The following is a 20289-nucleotide window of genomic DNA, read 5'->3' as shown; positions in this document are numbered from 1 at the left end:
CTCTCCACAGTTCACCGGCTCTCTCTCTCTCAAAATAAATAAATAAGTATGAAAAGAAATCCATGTTAGAAAGGCTGGAGGAAGAAGAGAAGGCTCTGTGCCTTTGCCCCACTCTGTGTGGGTCCACTCACACTGACTGCACTCTGCTTTGTGGGGAAAAGAACCATGCATGTTTGAAAAGGAAACAACTATTGCTTCCACTGGAACCCCATGGATTTTCAAAAATATTTTTGTTTCACATTATAATAGCAGTACAGTGTGTGTTTGTGTTAGAAAACTTAAAAAAATTCAGATTGGCAAAAAAGAAGAAGATAAATAATGCCAGAAATTCTACCATTTGGATTTAACCACTGCTAACATTCTAGAATTTTCCCCTAAGAATATACTACACACACACACACACACACACACACACACACACACACAGACATTTTAAAAACCATGAAGTTTGGTATACTGTTTCTTCCCTTGCCTATCACAAATACATGCCATTACATACCCTTCAACATTTTTTTTAAATCACTGCATAATATTAATTCTATTTTACAGGTAGATTTATGAAACTATTTAACCAGTTCTTATTTTTGAATATTGAGACTGTGTCATCTTTTGTTTTTATAAGCAGAGAGACAGTGCTTAAATCTCTACATGCCATCATGATTATTTTAAGATAAATTTCTTCAAAAAATTTTTTTTCTTAATGTTTGTTTTTGAGAGAGAGAAAGCACGAGCAGGTGAGGGGCAGGAAGAAAGAGAGGGAGACACAGAATCTGAAGCAGGCTTCAGGCTCTGAGCTGTCAGCACAGAGCAGGACATGGGGCTCAAACCCAAGAAGTGTGAGATCATGATCTGAGCTGAAGTTGGATGCTCAATGGACTGAGCCGTCCAGGCGCCCCAAGATAAATTTCTTAATAAGTAGAATTGCTGGGCCCAAAGGGTAGGCACAATTTTAAGGATTTTGGTGCTTAAACTGCCGTCTAAAAAGTTGCAATCATTTCCCATTGTTACCAGTACTGCATGTATGTATCCATGTTGCAGATATTTGCTAACCCTGGGTAGTACTTTAACGTTCATTACCAATTTGATAGGTGAAAAGAGTAGCTTGCTGTTGTTCTGATTAATATTTTTTTTTTTTACCAGTAGTGAGATTAAACATTTTCCCCATGTTTACTGACAATGCATATTTTATTTTTGCAGATTAGTTAGTTGCCTCATGCCCTTTGTTCATTTTCCAATTGGTGTGGGAACCCCATGGAGTTTGACACCCTGGATTCATGCCCCACTTGTCATCTGCCAACAACATTTTCCTGGGTCACAGCTGCTCTGAGCATTGCTCTTTCACTAGAATACTGACACGTGGGCCACAGGGAATCTTGGAGAAACATTTCTTGCTAGAACTGGTTTACACACTTCCTTGTTCGCTAGAGGGGGGGAAAGGGTGGAATTCTGAAAGGACTTTACATCTGTCCTATCCTTAGGATTAACAATTAAGAGGTTAACCATGAAACGAATTCACGAGGATGATGTGGAGCTGTTACAGAATGGTGAGTACGGGCCTTGTACCTGGGTTCTGGGTACCACAAGGCATGGGGCAAGACAGAAAGGGGAATCCCTTAAGGACATGTTTTGTTACTTTAAATAAAGTATGTCTTTACCACTATAAATGTTGTATGGACAAGGAGAAAATGGGGAGAAGTTAGGAGGAAGAAAACAAGTTATCCATTGTGTTGCTGCTTAGAGAAAAACAAGGCTAACCAAAATGTTCTAGTCCCTCAAAATTTATCATGTGCTGTCAGTTGCTGATGCTACAGTGGTGTTCAAGGGAGACACCCCCTGTCCCCTAAAGAACTTGCAGTTTTGTGCTCTTTTTTATTGCAGTAAAAATATTTTAAAGTTCATTTTTATTTACAGAAGAAATGCATGAATGTAGTCTGTTTGCAAAAAAAAAAAAAAAAAAAGGAACATTATTGATAAGGGTAAAGTTCTTTTTGGGGGGGTAAAGTTCTATTCACCCTCAAGTCTGGCTCCTCTACCCTCTTCCCCTGTTTGTTATGTAGTCTTGTATGCTTTTGCTGTGTACACATAGAATATATATGTTATGTAACATATTATACTGTAATATATTATAGGATATACAATGTTATATATATGCATACATACATATATACATATATATATAACTTTCTGCAACAGATATATGTGTGTGTGTGTGTGTGTGTGTGTGTATACACATATGTCTCCTTGTATACAGGTGTAAGTGTTTCTCCGGGCTGGATACCAGAGAGTAGGCTTTTATCATGCATATTAAGCTTAACAGGGTTTAGAGTAAAACATTTTAACCTTCCTTCCTGTGTTGACATGAGTTCCAATTACCACCCCTCCCAATTTACAGGCTTTTGTTACTGAATATTTTAGTTCCTTTTTTTTATAACCCAGAACTTAGATACTATGATTCTTGTTGTTACATTATACAAACAGTGAGGGCTTACTGCAGCGTTATATGCTCTCCGTTCCTTTCTCTATCTCTAACCATCCTTCATTTTTTTTTCATCCTGAAGTACACTTTTTAGAAGTTTCTTTAGTGCTAGTATCTTGATGTTATGCTCTCTTGGATTTTGCTTGTTTGTAATGACTTTTTCTTATCACCATTCTTGCAAGGTAGCTTTACTAGTGGCACAATTCTTTTTTTTTAATTAACAATTTTATTTTTTAAAAGTAATCTCTATATCCAATGTGCGACTCGAACCCACAACCCGGAGATCAAGAGCCGCATACTCCCCTGATTTAGCCAGCCAGGTGCCCCTAATAGTGACACAATTCGAGACCAACAGTTTATTTCTCAGCACTTTGAAGATATACTACTGTCTTCTGGCTTTCTTTGCTGCTAAAAGGAGCCTGCTGTCATTAATTTTTGTTCCTTTGCAGGTTAATCTATCCCTTTTCTCCAGCTAATTTAAGATTTTTCTTTTAGTTTTTAGCATAGCAAATAGGGGACCTGAGTGGCTCTGTTGGTTAAGCATCTGACTTTGGCTTAGGTCATAATCTCACAGTTTGTGAGTTTGAACCCTGCATGGAGCCGGCTTTTGATCCTCTGTCCCCCTCTCTCTCTCTGCCCTTTCCCCACCTGCTCTCTCAAAAATAGCTAAACATTAAAAAAAATCTAGCAAATAGTATAGTAAACCCTCAAACCCTGTCCCCCAGCTTCAACAAGTATCAACTCATGGTTACCTTGTTTCCTCTGTTTCTCTACCTACACCCCTCCCTGCCAGCTTATGCTGAGCCAAACCTCAGACTTCATATTATTCATCTACAAATATTTTAGTATATATTTCTAAATGATACTCTTTTAAAAATTAAAACATTAAACAACTGTTTTAATAATAGACATGTTTTGGAGTAGAATGCAAATTATACATGAATTTTTAAGATAAAGAGGTTCTAAAGATTTGTGGAGTATATGAGATTTGAGGTAATTCATCCAGACCCTTGAGGCTACGCATTTATTCTCTTCTGCCTCTGAAGTCAGGGGTACTTCAGAGAAGTGTTTCCTAGTCCCAGTCTCTAACCCTCCTAATTTCAGAGACTGAGTCATTTGTCTACGATCATAGAAGTGAATGATCTGGGAGAGCCAGAGCTAGAATTTCCAATTCAGGGAACTTTTTTTTTTTTTTTTTTAAGTTTATTTATTTATTTATTTTGAGAGAGAGAAATGGATGGGTAGAGAGAGAAGGAGAGTGAGAGAGAATCTGAAGCAGGCTTCACGCTGTCAGCATGGAGCTCCATGCAGGGCTCAATCCCATGAGCTGTGAGATCATGACCTGAGCCGAAGTCAGACGCTTAACTGACTGAGCCACCCAGGTACCTCCAAATTCAGGGACCTTTGCACTAATGAATGCTCACTCCATTGTCCTTTAATTTCATCAAAGTCCTGAAAAAGAGGGAACAGGAGTTGGGGTGTGGAGGAAGAAGAGCTGAGATTCCCAACGTATATCAGAAGAGAAATTTTACCTCCCCTGCAAAATCCTTTGGTCCCTAAAATAGCCAAACAGCCATACCTATGTTTGCTATAGAAGGTACTTCTGCACTTGCTCTCAATTAAATTAGTTTCTTAATTATTAAAGACCTGCTGTCTACCAGGTATTCTTGTAAGCCCTGGGAAATTGCAGCGAACAAAACTGATGTCCCCACCCTGCTACAGCACTCCTTCCAGTGGGGTAGGGGAGGAGCCCTAACCAAGTACATATGTGTTAGATAGGCACTATGGAGAAGGTGAGGCAGGACCAGGGATCCAAGGGTCAGAGGGCAGGGCAGGGGTGCCCCCACCGATAAGAGGCATTGGAGCGGAGACCTGGAGGAAGTGAGGGAGTGAACCATCTGAGTAGCTGAGGGAAGAGCACCTGGCATGTTCAAGGAGGAACAAGAAGTCAGCGTGTTCATGTGGAGTGAGCAAAAGGAAGAACAGGAGATGAGCTCAGAGAACAGCAGTGGGGCCAGAATCCTGCCAGCCTTTTCGGCCATGGTAAGGATTTAGGACTTTGCTGTGGGTGGTAGGGATACTTCAGGAAACACAGTTCTCAACTCCTCCAAGGTGGGGGGTGGGGTGGGAAGGATTCAGGGTGCTTGTGCTAAGTGGTGCCTGTGTGATTCATTCCAGTGCCAAATGGAAATGATGCTTGAATTCTTCCATGCCACAGTTTGCTTCCTTTGATGCAGAGACAAGATGGAGAGAATGTTGGCTTTTACAGCCCTGCCCCTGTGTGTGGGTCCTTGTGTACACAAGAGTGGGTGTGCGTGTCAGAACGGCCTGACACGAGTACCACAGCTTTGCTGTTGTCACTGTTCTAGTGCTGCACATGCTTGTCCTCAGGGACCTGCCTTCTGGTTGGAGCCCACTTACCTTCCTGGGACCTGCTTCGAGCTAATACTCTGGATATGCTGCTTTTAAAGGGATGGTGGCTATGGGGTGCCGGGGTGGCTAAGTCGGTTAAGCTTCTGACTTCAGCTTAGGTCATGGTCTCACGGTTCATGGGTTCAAGCCCTGTGTCGGGCTCTGTGCTGACAGCTCAGAGCCTGGAGCCTGCTTCTGATTCTATGTCTCCCTCTCTCTCTGCCCCTCCCCTGCTTGCACTCTGTCTCTTTCTGTCTCTCAAAAATAAATAAATGTGAAAAATAAATAAATAAATAAAGGGATGGTGGCTCATCTTTCAGAGGAAATGCCTAGCAGGCACTGCAGAAAGACAAGTTTTTGTTTCCTTTCTGGCTTATTCACTGCTCTTTATCTAGAGAGTAAAAAGTGGTGAGGTAAATGAGTTTTAAGGGTCTTTTCTTCCAAGTCCATGTGTAATGAAAAACACAGGCTCCAATGTCGGCTAGCCCAGTTTCAAATACTGGGTCTCTCAATAACGAGCCGTGTGAATTTGAGCGAGTTACTGTCTCTCTGCCTCAGTTTCTTCATCAGTATCGTGAGGATAATAGTGCTGATCTTAAACATTGTTTAAGTATCAGATACAGATGCATGTAAAGACCTGTGCTTTGCTGGGCACAGACGTGTCCCACAGAACCTTTGTGTTGAGTTGGCTTAGTCTTCTGGACCGAGGCCAGGCAGGGTGCCAGAAGCAGCTAGCAGAGAGGGTGCTCAGAGTTCTGGTCAAGGAAGAATGAGTTTGTTAGCTGCTGTTAAGAGTAGCCATGCCTTCTTCTGCCCCCCAGTGACCAGGTAGCAGCATCTGTCCCATTAGGGCTCTAACCCTGGCTTCTGACCCTAATGTTTTGTACCTCTATTGCCTTCTCCTCATTTTTTTTACAACTGAGGTCTCTACTGGGTAGTAGAGCCCTATTCCCAGTGACTGGAGCATGTCAGGGAAGGTACACCTAGAATGAATACCCTAGACTCCTCAGCATACCAGAGAACTGCCTTCCTCATCCCAGCGAGCCTCTCAGAAAGACTGCCTAAATGATGTAGACAGGAGGGACTTTTTTCCCCAACAAAAGTAATTCCGGTTACATTTACACCCATATCTAGTGCCTAACAAACCTTGTGATCATGAGATGGCTCTTCACAGGATTTATGTATTTACTGTGTAGCTTGAGCCCAGTTCTTCCACCTGTGCTAAGTACAAATGAGATCAACATGAAGCAGTAGACTTTGATGGGCTTGAAGGCCCTTTTGAGCCAACACCTGTCCTATTCTCTTTATTCTTTGCATGCTAAGTAATTTCCAGTCTCCATCCCTCTGTTCCCACCTGGATCTAAGCCCCCCTGTAGGGCATTCCCTAACTGGACCATTTTAACAACCCCCACCCCTGTCTCTTCTCTGCACAGAAGCCAGATTCTCTTTGAAACACGTACCTTGAATCATGTCGCCCCTTGCTTAAAACCCTTCAGTGGCTTTCCATTGTTCTTCAGGTCGAAGTCTGGTCCCTTACCTTTGGCCACGAGGCCCTGACTGATCTGGTTTCTGACTGTCTCTCCACCCTTAGCCTATAGCACCATCCCCCCCCACTAGAAGGTGCAGCTACACTGGCTACTTTCTACATTGTGAATAGAAGCCCCCATCCCAACCTTCAACCTTCGGGAGTGCTTCTGCCCTTTCTCTTCATGTAGCTTCTTACTTCTCAGCTCAAATGTTGCTTTCTCAGAGAGGCATTCCCTGACTGGCCTATCTAAAGAGCTCCTTCCCAGGTATTCACTGCCATTACTCTGTTAAATTCCCTTCCTCATACTTCATTTACATTTGCTTGTTTGTTTTGTCTTTCCTCCACTAGAATGTTAAGTTCTTGAGGGTGGGGAATCCTCCTTGTTCACCACTGTATCCCTAGCACCTGAGTGGATAGTAAGCGCTCAGTAACAGCTGTTGAAAGAATTAATAGTTATTGTTTATAACAGTGAAAAATTGCAAATGACCTAATTATTCACTAATAGAGAGTTCATCAAAGAAATTATGATAGAATCATGTGATTGGATATTACGGTGTATAGCAGAATATTTTGTGGGAAGAAAAAAAATGTAAATCATATTTTTGTAAAAAGAAGTGTCCATATTCGGTATTAAAAAAAATACTACTGGCGTGACTGGCTGGCTTAGTCAGCACACCGTGCAACTATTGATCTCGTGGTCATAAGTGTGAGCCCCATGTTGGGCACAGAGATTACTTAAAAAATATATACTGCAAAGATAGGAACGAAAATATTAACAGTCTTATCTCTGGGCGAGGGGTGAGTGATTTTTCTTTCTTTCCTTTAAAAAAATGATTTCTATTTAAACATTTTTTCTACAGTAAAAGAAGTATTACTTTTACGGTGACAAAAATTATTCTAAATGAAGTTATAGAATAATAACCTGGCATGTGGGGTGGAAAAAAATGGCATCCTTGGAGATTGAGAATCTGAGTTGACCTCCTTTCTGGTTTCAGCTATTGGAAGTCTGAGGAATGATCCTGTGGAATCTATCCAGTCTTTGGTCACTACTACCCTGAAAAACCTTGATGAATATCTTAATCCCGAGTCTATCTCTGCTACCAGGATGAGCCAGCTGAGCAATAACATCTTCAAAGTCACTGGCATGAAAACCTCAGAAAGAAAGAAACGACTGTTTAAGACTGTCAAACAGGAAAGAGATGATGATGACAATCAGAAAAAGAATATCTGGAATTGGCTTCGAGGCCCTCTAAATTCCTTGGGCAACTGGCACAATAGGAGGGTGAAAACTACTCCACTCATTATAGGCAATTCAGATAAATAATCAATATGGTCACAGGTCCCAACATCTGAAAGTCCACCTACAGAAGCTGGGCCTGCCCCTAAATAAGTTGCACCTAATTGCTCTGGGACTGAAGCCTTTTCCATTTGTTGTCCAGATAAGCAGTAGTTTGATTCACAGTAGCTCTCCTACCTTTTTCCAACTGGACGGGCTACCTGGGATTAAACCCAAGGAGGCGGTTTTGATCCTAGAAGGCACAGTATGTGTCTCTCCCTAGGGGATTGTTGGCTCTCAGCATATACATTTGTCAATAAAACTTATTTTCTCACCCTAAGACAAGGTGACTTTCATCCTAGTTTTGGGGGATTGGGGATAAACCTGAGTGACAGGGACAGCTTTGTATCTCCTTCAACCTTCAGGTAAAATTCCAAATGACCAGAGTGAAGAGGAGTAGGATGGTGGAACAGCACACCCCCTGGTTTCTGATCCTTTGCCCCCCACCGCTTCACACCTTGGATGAAATTCCCAGGCCTGACACACTTATATGGGCACATTCAGATTTCAGGTTGGAACAGAAAAAGGTAGGCTGTGGGTGTAAACAGTGGAGTGGCAGTAACACCAGCCCCATCTCTCTCACTTAAAAAAGCACATCAGATTGCAACAGAGTAAGTGACATTCTTGTGGGGATAAGTTTGAGTCCATTCTAATTTGTTTTTAAAAATCACTCTAGGGGTGCCTGGCTGGCTCAGTTGAAAGAGCATGTGACTCTTGACCTTGGAGTTGTGAATTCAAGCCCCATGTAGGGTAAAGAGATTACTTAAATTAAAACACACACACACACACACACACACACACTTGGGGTGCCTGAGTGGCTCAGTCACTTAAACATCTGGCTCTTGATTTGGGCTCAGATCATGATCTCACAGTTTCATGGGTTCGAGCCCTGCATCGGGCTATGTGCTGACAGTGCAGATCCTGCTTGGGATTCTCTCTATCCTTCTCTCTCTCTACCTCTCTCCTGTTCATGCTCTTTCTCTCTCTCAAAATAAGTTAACTTAGAAAACAACACTTAAAAATCACTCTAAAACTCAGACTTGAATCCTTGCTCCCTCTCCCACATAACCATTATTAGTGACTAGTTCTTTTATCCTACCTCAGAGCTCTGCACTTCACTGCTGTGCGTCTGACGTCTCATCTAGAAAAGGCCTTGAAAATACTGCCTGTGGATCCTCCAGTATTGTTTCTCCCCTTCTTTTTTTTTTAACTGTGTGTTTGGTTGCCTAGAAAAATGAATATGTGTCCTATCCTGCCTTGCTGCTAGGTCTGACCCACCCAGGTGGGTGGAAGAGAAAGTAGCATATATGACTTCCAAGACATGTTCTTCAAGGGCAGGGGCCCATCCATCTTTGTCATGTCTCCCTGGTGACTGGAACGTAGGCATGATGGTTGGAGCTAAATAGCTATCACAGATCATCAGGAGGAAGTGATCACTGAAGATGGCAGAACACAAGGATAGAAAAAACCTAGGCCAGTTATGATGGTAGAGCTGTTTACCAGTTTGGATACCTTCAGACTTTATCTGGGGGGTTGGAGGGTTAGAGGTAAAATTTTATCTGTCTTACCCAATGCTATTTGAGTTTTTTGTCACAGGCAAAACCCAATCTTGATGGATTTACTTAAACTTTCAACATTGCTGTAGGGATTAAAGAGGGTAATGAATATGAAGTGCTTAGCAGTTTGCCAGGCACAAAATAAGAGGGCAATGATTTTTTTTGTTTGTTTTTTTTGACAAAGGTCATGCCAGTTAGGTATTGGAACTTGGTTCTTTGAAGTTTGAAAGATGTGGAAAGACCAAAGAACTAGTTCCCACTCTGGTCAAATTGATTAAATTAATTTCTTTGAAGTTAACCATGATGAGAATGGTTTTGATTGCTTCTGAATTTTATGAACTTTTAGATAAAATCTTTCTAAAACTGTTTTCCTCCTATTTAAAAATGAGAATATCAAACTTACCTTATGGGTGTTATGGACTGAAAGGAGATAGCTGTGTACTTTGTATATAAATAAGTGTTTACTAATGGCTATAATTATTACCTGGGTATGATGGTTAATTTTATGTGTCAACATGGTTGAGCCATAGCTCCCAGATATTTGGTTAAACATTATTCTGGATGTTTCTATGAGGATGCCTTTGGATGAGATTAACATTGCAATTGTAAATAAGTTAATCAGACTGCCCTCTATAATGTGGGTGGGCCTCATCCCATCAGTTGAAGACCTGAACAGAATAAATTCCTGGGACGCCTGGGTGGCTCAGTTGGTTAAGTATCTGACTCTTGATTTTGGCTCAGGTCATGATTTCATGGTTTGTGAGACTGAGCCCTATGAGGGGCTCCATGCTGATGGCATGGAGACTGTTTAGGATTCTCTCTCTTTCTCTCTCTCAAAATTAATAAATAAACTTAAAACAAAACAAAACTGACCTCCTGAGAGCTAGAAGGAATTCTACCAGCAGATGACCTTTGGACTTGAACTGGAACATGAGCTCTTCCCTGTGTCTCCAGCCTAATGGGCCACCCTATATATACTGGACTTGCTGGCCTCCATAATTGGCAATTCCTTAAATCAATCTTTCTCTTTCTACACACACACACACACACACACACACACACACACACACACACCCTATTGGTTCTGTTTCCCTGGAGAACCCTAATTAACACTAGGCAGTCTCCTCTGAATGAGTAGAGCGGCATCAACAATTTGGGATGACATAGGTGTGGTTGGTGAGAGTTGGCAGAAGAACTAAACTTTAAAGGAGAAACACTACTCTGACTTAGCTTCTGAACCCAAGCACTGAGACTTTCCCTGCTTTGTGTATTGGCATTTGCCCCACTGGCCTTTGGCCTACCTTTTCATTCTGTTTTTGGCTTTCTGACTTTCACTGCAATTTCCTTCAAACTTGGACTTCTCAGGATACCCCCAACCCTGTCATGATCTCTAATTCTTGCCACCACTCCCTGGCTGCCCATTCTGTACTAAGACAGCTGCCTTGTCTGTATCAGGATTCTGTAGGGCCCTTAGTCTTGTATTTGGGGGAGATCTTGCCCAAATCAGGCTACCTGGCAGAGGAAGCTGGTCAATGGCAGAGGGAAGAGTTGCCCTTTCACTTGGTCCTTACATCAGTACCCCCTGTCTTCCTTTGCATGGTTTCCCCTTCTTCTGCCTTCCAGCACGCATCTCCCCCTTGTCTCCTCCCCTCCAGACTCCTTGAACGGGTGGAGCACTTCTGCTCCTCCAGCCTTCTCATCATTTAGACTTTTCTTAACCCTTGCAAAGTGATTTTGTTCAAACTACTGTACTGACTCTCCCTTATTAAGTTGCCAGGGAATTTCCTTCTAATTATTGTCCTTCTTGACCTTGCTGTATCCAATATTTTTTATCATTTTCTCTTTTGGCTCCGTGGTGGCCCTAATTTGCATTCTACTCTTCTAGTTAATCAATCTCTCACCTTCCTTTCCCCCAAATGTGGCCATTTCTTAAAGGTCATCCCCTGCTGTTTTCTTCTCTTTAAAAAAAATGTGTGGTAAAATATATATAACATAAGATTAACCATATTAACCATTTTTAAGTGTATAGTTTAGTGTCAAGTATGTTGACTTTGTTGGCAACCAATGTCCAGAACTCTCTTCCTCTCATAAAACTGAAACTCTATACCCAGTAAACAATAATTCCCAATTTCCCACTCACCTCAGTCCCTGGTAATTTCCATTCTACTTTCTGTCTCTATGAATTTGACTACTCTAGGTACCTCCTTTAAGTGGAATCATACAGTATTTGTCTTTTTGTGACTGGCTTACTTCACTTATCATGATATGATGGTTAATTTTATGTGTCAACTTGGATGGACCATGGTTCCCAAATATTTGATTAAACATTATTCTGGATGTTTCTGTGAAGGTGGTTTTTAGATGAGATTAGCATTTAAATCAGTGGACTTTGAGTAGAGCAGATTATTCTCCATAATGCATGTAACCAGGTGAAGGCCTTAACAGAACAACGGATTCCCGGAGCAAGAGATTCTGCCAGCAGACACCCTTTGTACTTGAACTGCAACTCTTCCCTGAGTCTCCAGTCTGCCTGCTGGCTTACCTCACCAGATTTTGGGCCTGCAAAGCCTCCACTTTGTGAGCCAATTCCTTAAAATAAATCTTTTGCTATATGCATCCTATTGAATCTCTCTGGATAACCCTGACTATAATGTCCTCAAGGTTCATCCATGTTGTAGCAGATGTCAGAATTTCCTTTCATTTTAAGGCTGAAAAATACTCCATTGTATATAAATACCACATTTTGTTCATTCATCTCTTGATGGACACAGGCTGCTTCAACCTTTTGGCTATTGTGAATAATGTGGCTATAAACGTGTACAAATACCTGTTCAATTCCCTACTTTCACCACTTTTGGGTAGACACCCAGAAGTGGAACTGCTATATCATATGCTAATTCTATTTTTAATTGTTTGAGGACCCACCATACTGTGTTCCATAGTAGCTACACCATTTTACATTCCCACTAGCAGTGCACAAAGGTTCCAATTTTTTCATGCCCTTACTAACTACTCTTGTTATTTTCCTGTGTGTTTTATAGTAACCATCCTAATGGGTATGAGGTGGTATGTCATTGTGGTTTTGGTTTGCATTTCCCTTGTGATGAATGATATTGAGGATTTTTTCATGTGCTTGTTGGCCAACTATATCTTTTCTTCGGAAAAATGTCTATTTAGATCCTTTTGCCCATTTTTATTTATTTCTTTCTTCATTTCTTTACTTATTTATAAAGTTTATTTATTTTGAGAGAGAGAGAGAGAGAGAGAGAGAGAGAGAGAGAGAGAGAGAGAGAGAGAGAATGAATTCCAAGCAGGCTCCATGCTATTATTGAGGGGCCCAACATGGGGCCCGATCTCACAAACCATGAAATTGTGACCTAAGCCAAAATCAAGAGTCAGATGCTCAACCAGCTGAGCCACCCAGGCACCCCTCCTTTTGCCCACTTTTTAACTGGGCTGTTTTGTCTTTGTTGTTGTTAAGTTGCAGAAGTTCTTTACATATGCTAAATATTAGCCCCTTATTAGATACATGGTTTGCAAATATCTTCTCTCATTCTGTAGGTGGCCTTTTCACTCTGTTGATTGTGTCTTTTGATGCACAGAAGTTTTAATGTTTATTGTTGTCCAATTTATCCATTTTTACTGTTGCGCCTATGCTTTTGGTATCCTATCCAAGAAATCATTGCCAAATCCAAATCCCCTCTGTTTTCTTCTAAGAGCTTTATACTTTTAGCTTTTACATTTAAATCCATTTTGTGTTAAAATTTAACTTTTTTTTTTTTTTTAAGAGAGATAGTGAGTGAGCAAGTGTGGCAGGGGTTGATCCCATGAACCTGGCATCATGACCTGAGCTGAAATCAAAAGTCAGATGTGCAACTGATTGAGCCACCCAGGTGCCCCCATTGTGTGTTAATTTTTATATATGGTATAAGGTAAGGGTCAGACATCATTTTTTGCATGTCAATGCCTCCCCTCCCCCCTGCATTTTAACTGTTCACATCTTCAGAAATTTTATCACTTACCAAGGCTTTAGTTCTTTTACCCAGGGGTGATCAAATCCATATACTGAGCTTCTATCCCTTTCCTGAACTCTAGTCCTCCATTTTCAAACACTGCTGAATACCTCATGGAAACATTGATGGGGTAGCCTATAAATTCAGTCCAATGAATTACATCAACCTATTATGTAAGGAAACAGAGTGTATCCCATGTCCACAAGAGTGTGGCTTAATGAAGAAAAGTCATACACCTAGATATGCACTGGACATAGTAATCAAATAAACTAGGGCTCAGAGAAATAATATTAGGGTGCATCTTCCACTGTGCCAGGAGAGGCACATGGATTCTTGGGGATGGGAGAAATCTGGTCTCTAGAGTTTTTCTCTTAGATGACAGGCACATTTCATGGAATTTTCCCAGTAAGTAGGTGATACATTTCACTCAAATTTCTATGTTTTCCTTGTTCTGATTCTATGCTTACCAAGAAATCTTCCAATTCACATTGGCTTCCTGAATAGAAAGAGATAAATTAACTTCCACTCACTGGAAACAGCTCCGTTATAAAGGAATCCATTGGTATGGATGTAAATTTAGTGATCATGCATTTGTAGTCTGACATTTTTTTTTTTTATTTTTAATTTTTTTTTCAACGTTTATTTATTTTTGGGACAGAGAGAGACAGAGCATGAACGGGGGAGGGGCAGAGAGAGAGGGAGACACAGAATCGGAAACAGGCTCCAGGCTCTGAGCCATCAGCCCAGAGCCTGACGCGGGGCTCGAACTCACGGACCGCGAGATCGTGACCTGGCTGAAGTCGGACGCTTAACCGACTGCGCCACCCACGCGCCCCCATTGTTTTTTTTAATTTATTTTGAGAGAGAGAGAGAGAGAGAGAGAGCACGAGCATGAGTAGGTGAGAGGCAGAGAGAGAGGGATAGAGAGAGAATCCCAAGAAGGCTCCACACTGTCAGTGCAGAGCCTGATGTGGGGCTCAAACCCATGAACAGGAGATCATGACCTAAGCCAAAATCAAGAGTTGGGCACAACTGACTGAGCCACCCAGGCGTCCCAGTTATCTGACACTTTCTGAGTTTACTAAGATAATTCAGCTTCTGGACTGATGCTCAGTTGGTATTTATTGAATGGATGAATGTTAAGGCCAGGCTATACCTTGGAAAAAAGATGCCTTTGAGAAATCCTGGTTCTGCCTGCAGCATGGCATGTAACTAATGTGTACCCCATGAAACTGCATAACAAAGACAGAATATTCCCATCCCCCTTCAAAATGCATCATTACTCCTGACCTCCTCATTTTTGCTCTACTTCCAATTGCCAAAAGCCTAAATCTCAAAATTTGATTTACACTTAGGACCCAAGTTTACTTATTATTAGATTTTATTTATTTAGTGTTAGATTTAGAGCACAGCTGTATCTACAGGGGATCTAAGGAAACTTAAAATAAAAGCATAGGAATGCTAGGGGTGCCTGGGTAGCTCAGTGGATTAAGTGTCCGACTTTGGCTCAGGTCATGATCTCGCAGTCTGTGTGAGTTTGAGCCCTGTGAGCCCGGTGTCGGGCTCTGTGCTGACAGCTCAGAGCCTGGAGCCTGCTTTGGATTCTGTGTCTCCCTCTCTTTCTGCCCCTCCCCTGCCTGTGCTCTGTCTCTCTCTCTCTCAAAAAATAAACATTAAGGGGCGCCTGGGTGGCGCAGTCGGTTAAGCGTCCGACTTCAGCCAGGTCACGATCTCGCGGTCCATGAGTTCGAGCCCCGCGTCAGGCTCTGGGCTGATGACTCAGAGCCTGGAGCCTGTTTCTGATTCTGTGTCTCCCTCTCTCTCTGCCCCTCCCCCGTTCATGCTCTGTCTCTCTCCCAAAAATGAATAAACGTTGAAAAAAAAAATTTAAAAAAAAACATTAAAAAAAAAGCACAGGAATGCTAAATTAATATTAGTAACAGCTAACCTTTGTTGAGCTTTTATAATGTGGCATGCAAGGTACCTTAGCACCTTATCTCACAAGAATCCTGTAAGGTCGGTTCTGTCACTATCTCCATTTTAGAGCTGAGAAAACTGAGGCTCACTAAGGCTCAGAGTGCTTAAACAGCTTGCAAGTTCATTGAGGTTGTTCATAGTGGAGCAGGGATCTGAATCCAGATGGTCTGACTTACTAGAGCATGGACTTAAAATGATCAAGAAGTAATAAGAACAGAAAAAGAAAAGTATCAAAAAATGCTGGTCAATGAAAAACTAAAATAGCACACATATAGCTTTGAGGTTATTAGCAGCAGAGGCAAAAAGGCATATATAATGGGCTTAAGCAGCTATCACTGTTGAGTTATAGAAAATGTATTTGTACGTGAATAGGCAATTTTTTCTCCCTGGATTTGAGTTTGGGAGGAGTTTGTTAAGAAGGTCTTGGAGTTAATTCAGTGAATGGCACCATCTAAGGCTATTTAACAAGAAATGCAGAGGTGGTCTACATAGGGCTAACAGTCTTGATTTTACCTTTGGGACAAAGCCCAGGGTCCAACATTAGGAGTGTCAATCTTGTATATAAGCCATAGAGTGAGGATGAGGGGAAGACAGAGGGTCATATGCAGGTTTATGGCCTAGCAGTAACTGCCTCCATCCCCTCCGTTCCTACCGCTGGCACTCTTGAAGTCCATGTCCCTATTGCATTGTCTGCTTTTCTACCTAACCTGGCTTCTTTGCTTGCTTCTGGTCTCTCTCCCTCCTAAACACCCTTTGAGATAGGGAAACTGAAGGACTTCATAAAAATCTGCTTTTTTCTCCTTTTCCTGATTCTATTCTTGCTAGGACTTGCACCCACCCCCACCTTACACATGCCTCATAGTGCAAATAATGTATGTCTTCTTCGTAAGAGACAACATCTAAGGAAGGACCAGGCATGAAAGACAGGAGGAAGCCATCCTATGTGTTCCACTGGCACTAGACATCATGACACCAAGACCCTCTGGCTCCATGTAATAACACTTGGGCCCTCCTCTTTGTTCTAACCGGTTCCTGGATGCCTGAGGACACGTACAACAGACCACACTCCTGGATAAAAACCCAGACCCCAAACATAGACCAGACTCTCTCTCCTTTCCTTTCTGAGTCTCCCAGACATTTTGTCTGTAACTGTACTCTTTCTATACTTTCAATAAATTCTGCTTTCATTTCCTGCTGGCTCAGGTTTTATTTTATTTTTTTTTAATAATTTATTGTCAACTTAGCTAACATACAGTGTATACAGTGTAGTCTTGGCTTCAGGGGTAGATTCTCGTGATTCATCACTTACATACAACACCCAGTGCTCATCCAAACAAGTACCCTCCTCAATGCCCATCACCCATTTCCCCCCCATCCCAATTCCCCACCCCCATCAACCTTCAGTTTGTTCTCTGTATTTAAAAGTCTCATGGTTTGCCTCCCTCTCTGTAACTTATTTTTCCTTCCCTTCCCCTATGGTCTTCTGTTAAGTTTCTCAAAATTCCACGTATGAATGAAAACACATGATATCTGTCTTTCTCTGACTGACTTATTTCATTTAGCATAATACCCTCCAGTTCCATCCATGTTGTCACCAATGGCAAGATTTCATTCTTTTTCATTGCCAAGTAGTATTCCATTGTATATATAAACCACATCTTCTTTATCCATTCATCCATGGACATTTGGGCTCTTTCTATACTTTGACTACTGTTGATAGTACTGCTATAAACATTGGGGTACATGTGCCCCTTTGAATCAGCACTCCTGTATCCTTTGGATAAATTCCTTGTAGTGCCATTGCTGGGTCATAGGGTAGTTCTATTTTAAATTTTTAAATTTTTTGAGGAACCTCCACACTGTTTTCCAGAGCGGCTCCACCAGTTTGCATGCGTGCTTGGTCGACGAGGACAACCTTCCCCGATAGAGGAGGACTGTTCTTCGGTCAAGGGTATACAAGTAGCTGCACTCCCCTGCTAGAACCTCCAAATAAGACACCCCTCCCCCACCGCCCCTCCGCCAGCACTGCCGAGTCCCTGGACCTGGCCTGTTGGCATCACCTTCATACTGCTTCCAGTTTAATATTTCCAAGACATTGCCTTTAAAACTTAACCTCTGTGTTTAAAAACATTTTAGTGACTTGCAAATTGCCTACAGTATGTTAAAAAGAAAACCACAGGCCCAAAATGCATCACTTAGGCCAAGTCAGTAAACCAAGACTCAATACCTACCCTAACTGCAGTTTCAACCTCCAGGAATTGTAACCTTTAACTAGTCAGCATGGAATTTCCTGGTCAACCACTAGGAAATTTACTGATATACTCCTCCTGCTCCAGTTGGAAGGGGATGGTGGTGGGCAACCTTGCCTAAACAAATTCCTTGCTAACAAATTCATTTTTTTAAATTTTTTTTTAACGTTTTTATTTATTTTTGAGACAGAGAGAGACAGAGCATGAATGGGGGAGGGGCAGAGAGAGAAGGAGACACAGAATCGGAAGCAGGCTCCAGGCTCTGAGCCATCAGCCCAGAGCCCAACGCGGGGCTCGAACCGTGAGATCGTGACCTGAGCTGAAGTTGGATGCTTAACCGACTGAGCCACCCAGGCGCCCCCAAATTCATTTTTTTTAAAGTCTTCTTTGTCTTTAAAATCCTTTCTTTTGTTTAACTTAGTGGAGCTCCCCTATGCTTCCTAGATGGGATGCTATGGATTCAAGAACTGTTTAAAAAAGCCAATTAGATCTCCAAATGTACTTGAATTTTGTTTGTTTTTAACAAGTATGAAGTCTAAGTGTACTATTTTGCTGTTTAAAGTCTTCTACCACCAGACCCGACTTACCTTCATGTCTTATCATCTTCTATTTCTCCAATGGTGCTTCTTAAATTAGAGGCTTCATACCAGGAGTGGGGGGTGGGGGAGGTGGAGGAGGGAGGTGGAGCTTTGAAGCGATAGGGCCAAAACCCAGCAAGCATTTCAGACCACAGCCTCTAGGGGTCTGTCATGACCAGGACTCCCAGCGCCAGAAAAAAAGCCCAGCCCTGAGTCTGCCGCGCAAGCGCAGTGGAGCAAAAGGAGACCAACTCCCACCCACCCCTTTGAGTTCAGGGGTGCGCAGGCGCAGTGGTGCGGGGGCGTGGCAACGCAGCACGCTCCTCCCAGAGGCCGACGTAGAGGGAGAAGCGCCGCGATTTCAAATTCCGTAGCGTTATGCTCAGACTCCTCAACTCCTCCCTGGCCTGGACTTCGCGAAGCAGTCCCTCGGGCGAAGACGGTGAGCGTGGTGCCGTGTGAGAAGGCGAAGCGAGAGGAGAGAGGGCAGGCGCTGGTGGAAACGCAAACACGGCGGGCTGTAGTGCAAAGGGGCAGGGCGAGTCGGGAGCGGGAAAGCGTTCTGGAACCGGGGGGGGCGGGGCCAGTGCATGATTGGCAGGCTAGAAACCAATGGGAGGGGTAAGGGCCTACCAAGGCGGGTGGGACCTGTAGTTGACGCCCCAAGCGCTTTTGGAGTGAGACTAGCTAGCACGCGTCTGGGGGCTTCAGATTAGCCCGGCTGTGCTAAGCGCTTTTCATAAATTGCCTTATGCAGTGGTCACTACAACCACATGTGAATAAGTGCTGTTACCTGAGAAGACTGAGGCTTAGGAATATTCACATAAGCTGCGATCCCAGACCTGGCCACCCGAGCCCAGTTCGCATACTGTTACTGGCTCTGCTCCACTGCCCATCAAGGAATCGAGGTGGAGTAGAGTCCAGTCAAGAGGACTGAGATGAATGGAATTGACCAGCTTGTTGGAGGAAGTGTCATGAAAGTGGAAATAAATACAAGTAGAGAGAAAGAGAGAAGGCCCCAGCAAGGTGTCACTGTGGGGGTTGCAGCCCAGGCTGTCTCTCCGGGCCTTGGAGCATTGCTGTTGTGCAACATGCTATGGCTTTGGATTAGCAGCAGGTGCAGGAAAGCTTTTCTTTTGGGGCTGTGTTGTCTCCCAGGTGTGTGAGGTTCAAGTATTTTAGGAGCCTAACAGCACAATAGTACCTGGAATGTACTTGTGTCAGGTTGCTGTAATAAAATACTTTAGGCTGGGGAGCTTAAACAACCGAAATTTATTTTCTCACTGTGGCAGAGTCTGGGAATTCTAAGGTGCTGGCATATTTGGTTCTTGGTGACAGCTCTATTCCTGACTTGCAGATGGCCTCCTTCCTTATCCTCATAGGGTGTGGAAAGAGAGCTCCTCCCTCTTTCCTCTTCTTATAAGGCCACCATTCCTAGTAAGGATTAGGACCCCACTCTTAGATTTTGTTTAACCTCAGTTTTCCCCAAAAGCCCTATCTTCAAATACAGTCTATATGGGGGGTTAGGCCTTTAATACATAAATTTTGGGGGGACACAATTTAGTCTATAGCAATAGTTTATACACAGGTAAATAATGAGTGATAATTGGGTACCAGAGAAAATGAACTCTCAGAATTAATATGTCCCTGAGGGCTTTCATGTATCTTATGTCCTTTATAAGTGTATGGCATGTGCCTTGGCACTGGTGGGGATTTCTAGGGAGAACTCATGTGTGGGGTCGTGGTTGTCCTCCACAAAACCAACCTGAAGAGGTCAGAAAGAGTTACACCAAATGACCTTAATAGCGCTTAGTGAATCCATTATTCAAGGATTTATGCAAACCCTTCTTTAACTTGTGATTTGGCTTGTGCTGCTTTGGGAATAATGAGATCCATAATTACCACCCACAGGGAAGTGAAATAATAATTGCTTTTCTTCTGTATTGTTTCATGTTGTCATTCTGAAGTTTAGTAACCAAGTCTTTCTTTTCAGTCTGCTTGCCCTGGTGGGAGGAAGAGGGAGGAAATATAAAGCCCAAGGGCTTGGAGATCTGGCAGATGGGGGTTAACATCTTGAGTTCAAGCACTTGCTGAGTGACTGGGCAAGTCTCAATCTTTCTGAGTCTCAGCGTTTTCATCTATAAAATAGAGCTAATAAAAATAT

At 42.6% G+C, this 20289-nt stretch overlaps 2 protein-coding genes and 1 long non-coding RNA gene across 23 annotated transcripts in view; 2 read left to right on the top strand and 1 right to left on the bottom strand.

The window, feature by feature from the left end:
* LOC101098061 (maestro heat-like repeat-containing protein family member 1) overlaps positions 1 to 8032 on the top strand; it is a 96597-nt gene extending 88565 nt beyond the window's left edge. For all 18 annotated transcript variants that reach the window (XM_045061253.1, XM_045061251.1, XM_023256657.2 and 15 more), the window contains 2 exons: positions 1479 to 1544; positions 7412 to 8032. In XM_045061253.1, coding sequence (XP_044917188.1) covers positions 1479 to 1544; positions 7412 to 7740 — 395 coding nt within the window. In that variant the 3' untranslated portion in view covers positions 7741 to 8032. The remainder of the gene's footprint in view (positions 1 to 1478; positions 1545 to 7411) is intronic.
* The window catches only part of LOC111561313, a 35198-nt gene extending 16930 nt beyond the window's left edge, over positions 1 to 18268 (bottom strand). The window contains exon 1 of the long non-coding RNA XR_002743749.2: positions 18135 to 18268. This is a non-coding gene — a long non-coding RNA (uncharacterized LOC111561313). The remainder of the gene's footprint in view (positions 1 to 18134) is intronic.
* Positions 18269 to 18428: 160 nt separating this feature from the next.
* DDX11 (DEAD/H-box helicase 11) overlaps positions 18429 to 20289 on the top strand; it is a 40162-nt gene continuing 38301 nt past the window's right edge. For all 4 annotated transcript variants that reach the window (XM_019834354.3, XM_011283741.4, XM_045061255.1 and 1 more), the window contains exon 1: positions 18429 to 18567. The gene's annotated coding sequence lies outside the window, so the exon portion shown is untranslated. The remainder of the gene's footprint in view (positions 18568 to 20289) is intronic.

This window comes from Felis catus, chromosome B4 (assembly GCF_018350175.1).
Source record: "Felis catus isolate Fca126 chromosome B4, F.catus_Fca126_mat1.0, whole genome shotgun sequence".
Classification (NCBI taxonomy): Eukaryota; Metazoa; Chordata; class Mammalia; order Carnivora; family Felidae; genus Felis; species Felis catus.
The sequence above is the reverse complement of the archived record's forward strand: the minus strand, read 5'-3'. Positions and strand labels throughout refer to the sequence as shown.